The following is a 13,544-nucleotide window of genomic DNA, read 5'->3' on the forward strand; positions in this document are numbered from 1 at the left end:
AAAAAAAATTACCCGGCCGGGTCACAAAATTACCCGGTTAGTTTTTATTTTTTTTATTTTTTTATATATAATTATATAAAATATAATGAATTATTTATATTATGGATTATTATATTTTGTATTTTGAACTTTTAAATTTTATGTTCGGATATTAGAGTATGTAATTCGAAGTTTTGAACATTTAAATTTCTGTATATATTTTTTTAAATTAATAATTTGAAAATAAAAAATTAAAAATCGGGTATCGGGTATCCGATTACCGGGTACCCGTAAAATCCGGGTACCCGATTACCGGATACCCGTAACATCCGGGTCGGGACACGGACCGAGAAATCGTCGTCCCGGAAGTTCCGGATTTGCACACCCCTACTTTTAATATATCTACATATAATATATACATAAAAATAAATTAAACATATTCATATAATCAAATTAACAAAATAATATATATATATATATTGCACTTTAATCTTATACTTTTACACATACTAAATATGCTTAATATTTATATCGGGTTAGTAAAAAAATCAATAATTTTGCATTGTAATATAATTAAAAAATATCGTAAATTATTTGAATTGATCGTACATTAATTTAATTATATTTCAAATAATTCGAATAATATTCGAAAATTCAAGTATGCAAGTGCTTTTAATGAATCAAACAACAAAAAGAAAGAATACACCAGGGAACATCATGATTCATGACCCAGTTCCCGTGAAGAAGCTATATATGTTGGTAGAAATGGCGATTATGCTTGTTACTACTGTCAGAACGATCATCACTGCCGCCAAAATCCGATCCCTCGCCGTCGATATGCCCCAAGCATCCCTGTAATGGATAACAAAGTAAAACACTATGCATATGTGTATCTATGTATGTAAACAGTTTGCAGAGGTTCCATGAAAGTGCATGAATTGAGAGACTACCTAAGAGCGACGGCGCCCGGGAAGATAAACCCGAGGGAGACGGCGGACATCGATCCCATGAACTGAAAGAAGTACCATATGTTAGGAATGGATATGGCCGCCATGTAACTGAAGGCTAGAAGAACAAGTGTAATGCAAATAAAACTGGTGTATCTTTTGCCGGGGAGTCTTGTTTAGGAATAGAAATTCATCCATGTTGGCTCTCAACGAGAAGTTTAAAAAAGGGAACACCAGCATGAGGTGCAATGCGTAGCTCAATCGAATAATGTCGTTGAGAAATGATCCGATCGCTGAATCGGAGTTTTGATCGAAGTTTACGAGTATATCTGCCATCATTGAATCACCAAACAGAATGTAACCGAAGACTCCGATGAAGTAGATTTCAGCACATTTTGTGACAAATACAACCAAGTAGGCCAAAGTGTACTCACCATTGAAATGAAATGTGAAAGCTGTGACAATGACCGGGACAGCAGTGAAGAGTTAAAAGAAAGAAGCTTTGTCGTCCAATTCTGGTACCAGTCTCGGACTATTCGTTTTCCCTTCGAAAAGAGCCATGATCGCCATAACCGATCTTATGCCAACGAACACCACAGCTAGAAAAACTGATATTGCAGAACTGAACCTGAATGATTCTGCAAATTAAGCACACTAAAGCTTAGTCCTTAGGCCACTAGGAGGATTATAGAGACGAAAAGGCGTTTTGAGCATACCGACCTACGCGCTTGAACATAACCAACGGAAGCAGAACAAAGCCAAGGGTGAAGAGGAGCGCGAAAGCACGCGAATTCCACCAATGAATGCCGAACCATTGTTGCAGGACACCCAAGTGAACTGATCCTTCAGGTTGATTCCCTGATAGAACATCCCCTGAGGGAACAAAAACGTGTTCTCAAAGATCGGAACAAACAATATCGGAACCGACACATGATCATATAGACGAAGCATATAACATAAAGATCACATCAGTGAAGAACACGGTGAATCCAATACTTACCTATGATGATCAAATAAATGATGAGGCACCCAAGATTAGTGATCATGACACATATTTGCACCAGGACCGATCCGACCTTCCCGAACGACTTCCTTAGGACACCGGCATACGTCGTTGTGTCCCCGGCACGGGTGTATCTCATCAAAAACTCAACTGATCTCTCTGCTGGCCAAGCTATGGCCGCAATCATCACAAACGCTGGAATTACACCTAACACCTTGAGTGTTGCAGGGATTGACATTATCCCAGCACCAATAATGCTTGTGGACACATTAAACACCGCGCTGGATACCGATGGAGACTTTGTCGGCAACTTTCTGCTATCAGAAAGCAGTGGTGCATTTACTCCGGCGACCGGCGACATTTTTCAGAAGAGAGCGTTCAATAATTTATGTTGTATTTTTATGCATAACTATGCGAAGGGCATTTTTTTATTTTTGAAAAAACACCCTCTAAACGTTATTTGTCAATCTAACACATGTTCTTGATTCATTCTTAAAATAATTAAATAACTCGGATCAATTATCCTGGAAATCATTTTATAATCAAAGGACAATCGATACCGTGACTAAAATTTTATGTTATAAGATAAACTTACAAATTTTAGAGGATAACAAAATTATAAAATTTTCTTCTATTAAAGTGAACGAAATTAAATTATCTCCATGTGCAAATATGCAATCAAATAATGAAAAAATTTTGGTTGGTCTGAAAGGATAAGGCTTTCTGATAGAGAAATCAGCTTATGCAAATCATTTTCTCTTCACGCCCCAACAACCATGGTAAATGTTTGATAGACTGCATGCATATTGGAAGATTCAAAATGGTGTAATACCACTTTTGGTTCCTGTATTTTGTCCAAAATGATAATTTGTGTAAAGTGTAGGGACCAAAACTGGTATTAAGCCTTTCAAAATGCTTGAAGCCATCTGATGAGTATTAAGACCACTTTTATTCAAACTTTGGTTGGACGAAGGGTGGTGTCAAGTCTGAAAGTGGACATCTGTACATGTGCTTCCACTAAAGCAAAAGTGTATCTTTTTTTTTTTGAACAAATTCCATTACAGCTTGCCCCATGAATCCCTTTCTCAGTTTTCCTTAACCCTAAGTTTCAGCCCATAAGTTCCCTTCTGTTTCAGGTGATCAGGTTCGTCTTCCTTAAAATTCTTTACCTCCAACTCTTCTTTTTTGTATATATATATATATATATATATGCTGTTTTCTATTCGTTAAATGAAAACAATTGAGCAAATTTCTGGGTGTTCTTTCATTTACGTGTAACCCTTCTGATGCTAAAGAACAATTTTTTGATATAAAACATTGTGCTGTGTAAGTTAAAGGTCTGGATTTTAGATTTCAGAATAGATTTTATGATCTGCTTTTGTTTTTCAAAATATTGATCTGTTAGCTTTGAAGATTCCATGTTTCCCTTTTGTTTTGCTTCAATTTTAGGGTTTCCAATTCAATTTTACAATCACACTTTAAGAGCTTATGACACTCGCGAATTTCTTTTGTTTTTAGTTTATTTAGGTTCGAAGATTCCTTAGGTTTCCTGTTGTTTTGCTGCAATTTTGGTGGTAGTTAGTAACTGCTGGTTTATAGATTAGATTGTGTGTCTTCGGGTTTTCGGATTCGATTTCAGAATTATACTTTAAGAGCTAATTCATATGAGCTTCTCTTTGTCTGCATATTTCTGGGATTTGATTTGAGGGTTCTGTTTTGATATTAGAATGGCTTCGAGTGATAACGGGGACCGGAAAGAGCAAATTGAGGAATCCAATGACGATAAAATGGCGGGGCATATTTCTCTTCCGGTGTCGTCATCACAAAGGACACTTCTAAATGGTGAAAACCCTCAAAGAAAGTCCCTTATCAGCTCTATGTCTCCACCGAGTAGACTCAAGTTTCTTAATTTTGGTTCTGCATCTGCTAGATTCAAGCGTTTAGCTCAAGATAGAGATGAGGTTTCTCAGTTGGTGGCTTCTTCAAGTGGCCATCGTCGTCTGACTGGGGTTTTCGCGAAAAAAATCGATTGGGTTTCTCTCATGAAAATGAGCAAGGAATGGATTAGGGACCCCATGAATATGGCCCTTTTTGTATGGATTGTGTGTGTTGCTATCTCAGGTGCTATTTTGTTCCTCGTTATGACTGGAATGTTGAATAAGGCGCTCCCTAAGAAGTCCCAGAGAGACGCCTGGTTTGAAGTCAACAATCAGATTCTCAATGCTCTGTTCACTCTCATGTGTTTGTACCATCACCCTAAGCGGTTTTACCATCTGATACTTCTTTGTAGATGGAAACCGGAAGATGTTTCCCGACTCAGACAGGTATACTGTAAGAATGGGACCTATAAGCCCCATGAGTGGGCTCACATGATGGTGGTGGTTGTGCTACTCCATATCAACTGTTTTGCGCAGTATGCCCTTTGTGGTCTGAACTGGGGATTCAAGAGATCCGAGCGACCCCCGATTGGTGTTGGGATATGTATATCATTTGCAATAGCTGCACCGGCATTGGCTGGTCTTTACACCATTGTTAGTCCTCTTGGGAAGGATTATGTTTCTGAAATGGATGAGGAAGCACAGAAGGTGGTTGATGATGGTGAAAGTAATAGATCAGAGTGGTCGAGACTAAAATCATTCGAGAAGAGATATTCATTCGCATCCGGAGATGACGAGAGAATTGTGGAGATCAGACCGCTCTGGGGTGGAGGGATACTAGACTTTTGGAATGACATTTCTCTAGCTTACCTTTCTGTTTTTTGTAGCTGTTGTGTCTTTGGGTGGAACATGGAGAGACTCGGATTCGGGAACATGTATGTACATATTGCTACTTTTCTCCTGTTTTGTATGGCTCCTTTCTGGATTTTCAATTTGGCTGCTGTGAATATCGATAACGAGACTGTCAGAGAGGCTCTTGGTTTTACCGGAATTGTTCTTTGTCTGTTCGGTTTATGTTACGGCGGCTTCTGGAGGATTCAAATGAGAAAGAGATTCAATTTGCCAGCGTACAACTTTTGTTTCGGTAATCCAGGAGCCGCTGATTGCGCGCTATGGCTATTCTGTTGTTGGTGCACACTTGCACAGGAAGTACGCACCGGGAATTCTTACGACATTGTAGAAGATAAGTTGTTCAGAAAACAAACAAACAACGGTAACGAGCTGCCAATGTCACCTTTACCTCGTGAAAGCGGGAGCGTCCAGTTCAGTCCCGACCCTAGTTCGTCACCCGGGTCCAATTCTATCCCGACCACAAGGTTTACAGCCAATTCTTCAAGTCCCAAAATGATTTCAAAGGAGTTTCGTAGTCCAGACCGGCAAGTTTCTACAGAGAAAGAAGAGTTTCCAGTAGGAGGTAAAGATGAAACCATGATTCCACCTACTCTGTCGTCGATACAGAGAGACGAAACATAATTGGGTAAAATTTTCAAGCATATCATTATCATTGTCGAACGAATTCATGTTCATACTACACCGATGTTTTCGAGAGCATCGACAAGCATTATATAATCTCACTTTTCCCCATATTTTCTTGCTTCTTTTTAATTTTTTTGGGTGAATATGTATGTAAAATTTGCATGGACCGTATACACTACACAACTGTTCTGGAGAAACCCAGTTCTTGGCCAGCCCTAGTTTTCACATGTGTGCATAGTCATCCTGGTACTCTGTCTGAATATGTGAACACAGATATTTCGAATGAGTTGTCGAAGCAACATTTGCTTTTTAGTTCGTGTAGTTTGTCCATTCCGAAAGAAACTTGAATCCGATGGTCTAATTTTTTTAGATATAAAATAAGATTCGAATAATTCGAAATTTTTAATAATTGATGTATTGGTTTTCAATTTTAAATCGAGTCTCTTAACTTTATATGATATATCAATATATGTGTTTGTGTCATATATAGTTATAGAAAGTAATTTGATTACAATCAATTAGTATTATGACATTAAAAATATTTACAATTAAATTTAAACATAAACTCGAACAATTTGACTTTAACTTATAAATTTAACTCGACTAAAATATTTCAAATTAAATTATAATATAGTACTCGTTAATTCATTTGACTCAAAAAAATATTTTTTTTGACATAACGTAAAAATGGACGGTGGAATTAGGGATAAGTATGGGTCGGGTTTTTGGTCTACCCGACTCGACTCGAGAATAAGGGAGTCTCCACCCGAGACTTGACCCGACCAAAACAAGGTTTCACCCGACTCGACATGAATATATGATTTAGAAATCCGACCCGAAATAATAAAAAATTATTTTTATTCAATAAAAACAGTGACTTAATTGAAAAATATATATATAGAGGGGTATTATTATAATTATTCCTAAATATATAAGGTAAAATTATATATTTTTCGGGTCGGATATTTTTCACCCTAAACCCGACCCCGATCCAAATAACACACTTAAAAAACCCGACTCGACCCGACCTAAACTCGAATTTTTAAAAAAAAATCTGATCCGATCAAATCGATTCGAAATCTATCGGATTCGGATTTAGTGCCCATCCCTAGGTGGAATGGAGGTCGCACAATAGAAACTATTGATTATTATATCATCAGAGATAAAGTTTATGAGTTTCTGCTGAACATTCTACGTCCCACTAAATCTGTACTTAATATGATTTTTTAAAAGTTAAAATTTATAAAGTTAATTTTTTTTAAAAAGTTTAAAATTTTTAAACTTTGATCATGATTATTTTAAATATTTTAAACGATTAGATTTTTAAAATATATATTAAAAGCTACTCAATTGAAGGTTTTTAAAATATATTTTTATTAATAATAGATAATAATGAGTCAAAGTTAAAAATATTAACCAAAAAAACCAAAAATGGACAGATTTAATTATTTTTAGGACTAGTTTCAAATTCAAGTAAGTTTTTAGTTTTTTATGGTATATGTTGTTTAGATTTTTTTTGTATTATTTTATGAGAAACTTAATATTATTTTTAAGAAATAAATTATGATTGTATTGCGTGTGTAATTGTATTTTTAAAAATTAAATTCAGTTGTTAAAGTAGCTTAAATTAGTCATGAGATAGTAAAAAAATAGTACTGAAAGGACTAAATTAAAAAAATAGAAATAATTTGGGGCAAAATAGAATTATAAGAAGCAAAAGGAGGTTAAACTGAATAAATGCAAAATATGAAAAGACTAATTCCTTTCTCAAAATGTTGTCCGAAACCGCTTGTATTTATTTTAGTAATAGTCCCTATTTTATTAAATAATGAGTAAATTTCTTTAAAATACATAAGACTTTATAAAAATAATAATAGACTTATTATATTTGTCACACATATCCCTGAAATTTATCAAAGTTCACAAATTAATCACTTCAAAATAAAACATCATCATCAAAAAAGTAATTAAACCATAACTAGATAATCCAGACAAATGATAAATACAAACAAATATCGTTACAGACGGTACGAAGGACAAACATAAACATAAAAATACATAAATTCGTAATGAAATTGGTTTCTAAGTCGAAAAATTAATAAAGCTGATTAGAAGAAATAGATAAATGGGATAAGAACGTCCAACTCAGTTGGTAGAGCGCAAGGCTCTTAACCTTGTGGTCGTGGGATCGTGTCCCACCGTGGGCAATTCATAGTTCTGACTGCCGGAGGTCTCCCACGGAAGTTGCTCTCAACCTGACGTTAGGGGCAACATACTATCCTACCTCCCTCTTACCCTATTACATATGGGAATAGGGTCAGCTGATAGGGTAAGAACGTTGGATAATGGTGCAATTTGTCAAGTTGAAATGAAGAAAATTTGTCAAAATATTACGATTAACGATAGATTAGGGAATACAAGGGACTCTTTTTGAAAAAAAAAAATAAACTTTACATGTAGATTTCATTTTTCAAACAAAAGTAGAATCCACTTGTATGCCATTTGGATGAAGTTTTATAAAATATAATTAAATGTATTTAAAATTCTAAAATAAATAATATAGTCTAGCATGTGATATTATTTGAACACTAATTATAAAATTAGATTTTTTTTCTTTAAAAAAACAAGGTTTTGTTTTTAAAAAAATACCATTTCAAGGGGATCTTATATTTATCAAAATAAAAAAAGGAATCAACGGGTTTGGTTCAAGCGGTTAACAGTTTAATATTACTTAAGTAAGATCTCAGGTTCAAGTTTGTGTATGTAAAAAATTCTCGTTGGGAGACTCACCTACTAAAACTAGGTATGTAATGTAAGTCAGTTCGGATTAGTAAGGCTAAATTGATTCGAAAATAAGATAGGAACGAAAATAATAAATTAGATCTAATACAAAATATGTAAAATATTATTAATTTCATATCTTTAGCTTTAAAATATGAAATTACATTGCTTTAACTAATACCTAGTTTAAGCAATAAATGGGGTCAACAATGGTCGGCTTATCCAGATTTCCTGGCTGCTTACGCCTACCCGCATAGGATTAACATCTTTAAAAAGTTATTTACCAACAACATTGAGGCCCAGTCTACCGTATCGCCACTCTGATCCTGCCACGCGTACCACTATTTTCACATTATTTTTTTAATATAAAATTTCACATTATTTTATTTCGATAAATTTTCCTTTTTGACGATATTTTTACGTAAATAATATCACTACTTAAATTATTTAAATAAAATTTCACATTATTTTTACATAAATAATCTCGAATTTAATATTTTTTTTTGATGATTCGATGTGTTATGTAGATAAAAGACGCGATCAATCATTTAAAAATATTATCGGTTGGATGTGTCCTTCACTTATATGGTATACTAAACCCGAAAATAAATGTTATTGTTTTATTTTATTAAATAATTTAAGAAATATTACTATTTATGTAAAATTACCCTTCTTAATTCAAATTATCAATCCAATTAAATTTCTATCATGCAAAATTAATAAGAGTTGTTATTTTATATATTATTCAAATGAAAAAAAATCGAACAGTGTTCAAATCATAATAATTATCTTTTAATATATATATAATTTTAAAAAATAAATATAAAATGTTTAATAATATTCCAATAATCCTTATTTATAAAATATTTTCATTGACAATATATCATATAATAATTCAATTATTAATATTAAACTTGAATCTCAATTGACTTAACTTTAACTTGATATTAATTTCAAAATAAATTTTAAAATTAAAAATAATTTCAAACACAAAATTATTGAAGTTATATATGATTGAAATTCATAATGACCCGACTTAAAAAAATTAAATCAATAAACTCGATTAATTTAAACATATAATACAAATACGAGATTGTTTTAACTAAAATAATCCAAAATTTGAGAGTAGAATACGGGAGGAGAAACGAGCGTAGAGAATCAAAGCCAAGTAGGCGTCTTCATTTTTCCTATATAAACTCTCATTCATCCTCACAAAAGTTCCATGCCTGTTTCTCTCTGGTTTTGTTTTTCCATTCTTCTCGAGAAATCTCAGCCCAGAAGATTCTTCTTCTTCAAGAACTGGCAAACACGCAGGAGAAGGTGGTTATTGCCCTCTATGAGGCCTTAAACACTCGAGACGTCGACGCCGTCCACAAAATCCTTGCCCCCGACCTCGAATGGTGGTTCCACTGTCCCCCGACTCATCAGTTTTTGATGCGCCTTCTCACCGGAGCTTCCTCCGACGATTCTTTCCGTTTCGAGTTTGACCCTCTCTCGCTCACCACCTTCGGATCCATCGTCATCGTCGAAGGCTGCGATCATAGCCGTTCAACCACCTGGGTTCACTCTTGGACCGTCACGGATGGGATAATCAACCAAGTGAGGAAGTATTTGAACACTTCTCTCACCGTCACTTTACTCGGGAACTCGACACAATCTCCACCGTCCGATTACAATCCGTCACCGTCGTCATCGACGGCCGAGATTACCTCGCTGCATTGTCCTTCCGTCTGGGAGAGCAGCTTTTCCAACAGGGTTGGGAAATCCGTGCCGGGTCTAGTCCTGGCAATTTAGTCATTTCACGCTCTCTGATCAGTTGCACCCTTGAGTATTATAAATATAAATAAATAAATAAAAAGACTACATTAAATTTATTTATTTTGATTTTAAAGGTTATATTAAAAGAAAAATACTACGAGAATTATATTCATTACTTTAAATTATATGACATCTCCTATCTTTTTGCTAATTTTTGAAAAAAATATTAGATTTATTATGTACAATAACAACGATGTAATAGTCGAGCGACTAAACAAAATAACATTCTATAGTTGAAAGATCATTTTATGACTTTTAATAGTCGATGAACTTAATAAAGTAATACATATAATCGAGGGATCATTAACATTCTTTACCCTATATTTTATAATATCCTAAAAATTGGTTAAAATGAAAGTCAACAATTCATCAATTTATATGTTGAGAATTAACAAAAATCAATAATTCAAAATTTATGTTAAAAATAAGTAAAAATCACAATTTAAATTTTCGCATTTACTGATAATTAGATTAACTTTAAAATTTTTATGAGATATGGTGATCAAATTTTGATAAATCGAAAAAATATATTAAATAAGTCATAATAAATATTACATGATAGGCACTGAATCAGATAAGATCAATGATGGGTACCAAATCAAGGGCATACCCAATTTGCTTTTGTCTTCCTATTCTTTAAAATTAAATTCATGAATTTGAACGTGTAACGCCCTAAACCAACACGATACACAGTCGATCGATCAAAATGCTACACGGAACCATTGGAGTGGCTAACCAAATTTTTTAAATGAGCATTTGTAACCACTCATGCTAAAATAATCAACTAAAATTTAAATAAAATAGTTTACATTAGGAGCTTCCAAAATAATGTTTAAATCATAAAAACCATAGTGGGGTTTACAAATTTACATGCCCTCTAAAGATGAACTCGAGACGTACTCTGCACTAGCTGGTTTGGATCACTGCTGTCAAAAAGTCCTCGGACTTATTCTCGACTAACCTGCATAAGGAAACAAATTCCAAACGCTGAGCTAACTAGCCCAGTACCAAACTAACAACTGAGTCATACTAAAAGTGTTCGTGGCATGCTCAAGCTATCAAGTCTACCGCTATCTGTTCTGTTCTACTGGCCCACTCATTAAGTGTTGGATCTTGCGCCCAATCTAGTTTGCTTTAAATCTGCTTTAGTGAGTATTATCGAATACTCATTGTTTACGTTATGGTAGACATAATGGTGCGGCTGAGGGTTCTGCATCTCGGATCTCACACACCCTTATAGTCTACCCTGGATATGGCCCCCAAAATTCTATACCTCAAAAACCATACCCCTGACTAACCCACCCTTTATTCTAAACAATGTTAAGGCCTCGGCTGTAATACCCCAAATTTTGACCAGTGACTAAAATGTAAGTTTTGAAAGTATAGTGGCTAAAGTATAAACTTTGAAAAGTTTAGGACCCAAAATTTGTAATTTTTAAAAATTATATATATTTTATGTCTGTAAATGAAAAATTTGGATTAAAACAGAGATTTTAGTAGTGGTCATATTTTTGGTACGGGAATTGTGATAAAAGCTATAAAGCATTAAATTTCAATAGTGAAATCAGATAATCAGATCGAACCGGAATTTTACGAAAATTTGAAGGATGTTATAAAATGGTTGGAAATATTATTTTCATATTTTTGATCAGAGAAATTTGGCTCAGAACAGTGTAATTTTTCAGATTTGACCGAACAATGGAATTTTAGTGACTAAAATGTAATTTTTGAAAATTACATGGTCAATTTCGAAAGTCAAAGTCAAGTTGTATCATCTTTGACCAAAGAATATTTTATTGGAAGATAAATACAATGGCATTTGGTAATTTTCAAGATTTATTAAGGGCAACATGATAAAGTGTATTAAATGAATTTAATATTCATTTATATTATATAATGACATGTGTATTAAGGGATAAGGTTTAGCAAATTGAAGAAAATTTCAGTTTCTTCTTTCTCCAGCAGCCGTGAGACTCAAATTACAAGGTGAGAGGATTTGCTTTTAAAGTTTTGGTTCATTTTATTAGAATTTTAAGTTAGGTTATTAAAGATAAAATAACCTACATGAATTTCTCTTTCATTTGGCATAAAAATCTTCATGTTTTATGCTCAAGTTGGTAAGATATTGATGAAGGGTAAGTGTGATTTTTATGATTAAAGATCAATTCTTGATATTAGAAGTGTTGTAAGAATTGAAGAAGAACCAAGGATGCAAATTAATGAAAACAGTTTAGATTTTCGAATCTGGCAATGAGTTTGAAAATTCACCAGAAATTCTATAAAAATTATTTGGAGGTGATTTTTATATATTATGTTCATATATCAATATAGTTTTGTTTAAAACAAACAGGAATCAATTTCAAGGTGTATACAAAAAGATATGAATTTTTAACTGAGGAAAGGTCAGAAAAACGAGTAGCATATTTTGCACAAAACAGATTCTGTTGATCAACTTTAAAAATTCACTATAAATTATACATAATGAATTAGAAGGAGTTCTTTATATGGATAGATTCATATTCGAGTATATTTTTCAATGGAAGAAACAGAATTAAATTTCAGTGTGTATATCAGTACAAAATATTGATTCTTTAAAGATAGTACAAGTTGTCTGAATATGGAAATTTTTAGAATTTAAGTTGAAATGGATTAGAAGATGAAGAATAATGTTTAAATGTTGAGTATATTTTTGGATGCTTGGAATTGAAGTTAAATGGCAAGATACCATTTTGAATAAATTGGAAATGTTGAGAAGAATTCTAAAAGAATTCATTTTAATGGTTAGATGGTGGAATTCGAAAGGTTTCAAAACTTTGGGGACTTGTTTACAAGTTCTTAAATGAAGAAGTATTATTTGGGTATTTTATTCAAGTGCTGGAATTTTAGTAATTAATGTACAATTATCATAATGGCGAAGGATCATTATGAATTAAAGGAAATGTTGAGTTGAATTTTAGAAAGAATTCAAAATATGTGGTTTGAAGTTATAATGGAGTTATGAGTTAGGTTGATATCGATTTAGTTATCAATTTTATTCTATAGATTTTCAAATGTAAAAAAATGAGTTTATGTTAGAATGATACTAATATGTAGTTTAAATATTTTGTGTTATAATTTGGTATTGTCAGATTACAATAAAACTAGCAATCTGAACAATCTGAAAGGAAAAGACAAAGCTTGTGACTAGTATTATCGTATACAAGTTCTGTAGTGAGACAAATGTGAGTGCAATTTATTTATTTAATTATTTGATCGAGGATGACTTGCGATAAGTCAACCTCACATTAGTTATTTCAAATATACGAATTATGTTTTGACTATGGAAGTATATCCGTAATATTGTTAATAAGTTTTATGAATGATTTTGGGTATGAACTGCCCATGTCATAATTTACGAATGTGAATTAAATATATTTCTGATTATGATATGATTTTTTTTATCAAATGATTACGAAATGACTAAAAAGCCCACTGTATGTTATATGGAGAGTCATAGGTACAATTGGCATGTCATGAGGTGGAGTGATTATATGTTCTGATTTTGATATATTGTGGTGTATCAGAGTGTACACTAGTATATATATATATATATATATATTCTGA

At 33.1% G+C, this 13,544-nt stretch overlaps 2 protein-coding genes and 1 pseudogene across 3 annotated transcripts; 2 read left to right on the top strand and 1 right to left on the bottom strand.

Annotated features, from left to right (window-relative positions):
- Window positions 1-701: 701 nt before the first annotated feature.
- Window positions 702-2,308, bottom strand: LOC120204004 (annotated as a pseudogene).
- Window positions 2,309-2,913: 605 nt separating this feature from the next.
- On the top strand, window positions 2,914-5,560 carry LOC120204181. Of its 2 annotated transcripts, none has more exons than XM_039204292.1 (2): window positions 2,914-3,065; window positions 3,656-5,560. In XM_039204292.1, the coding sequence occupies exon 2, from the start codon at window positions 3,657-3,659 to the stop codon at window positions 5,337-5,339; it is 1,683 nt and encodes a 560-aa protein (XP_039060223.1). In that variant the 5' UTR covers window positions 2,914-3,065; window position 3,656; the 3' UTR covers window positions 5,340-5,560. The 2 variants fall into 2 exon arrangements, with proteins under 2 accessions (XP_039060223.1, XP_039060222.1); XM_039204291.1 differs by having other exon boundaries at window positions 2,914-3,073; window positions 3,656-5,559.
- A 3,888-nt stretch (window positions 5,561-9,448) lies between these two features.
- Window positions 9,449-9,947, top strand: LOC120204191 (wound-induced protein 1-like). The gene has a single exon (XM_039204303.1). It carries the CDS (start codon window positions 9,558-9,560, stop codon window positions 9,915-9,917), a length of 360 nt encoding a protein of 119 aa, XP_039060234.1. The 5' UTR covers window positions 9,449-9,557; the 3' UTR covers window positions 9,918-9,947.
- The last annotated feature ends 3,597 nt before the right edge of the window (window positions 9,948-13,544 follow it).

The sequence above is a fragment of the Hibiscus syriacus genome, unplaced genomic scaffold (assembly GCF_006381635.1).
Source record: "Hibiscus syriacus cultivar Baekdansim isolate YM2019G1 unplaced genomic scaffold, ASM638163v2 tig00010533_pilon, whole genome shotgun sequence".
NCBI lineage: Eukaryota > Viridiplantae > Streptophyta > Magnoliopsida > Malvales > Malvaceae > Hibiscus > Hibiscus syriacus.

Excerpts from the sequence above, each read along its gene's own strand:
- LOC120204181 (XM_039204292.1), top strand. The coding sequence starts at position 3,657 with ATGGCTTCGAGTGATAACGGGGACCGGAAAGAGCAAATTGAGGAATCC.
- LOC120204191 (XM_039204303.1), top strand. The coding sequence starts at position 9,558 with ATGCGCCTTCTCACCGGAGCTTCCTCCGACGATTCTTTCCGTTTCGAG.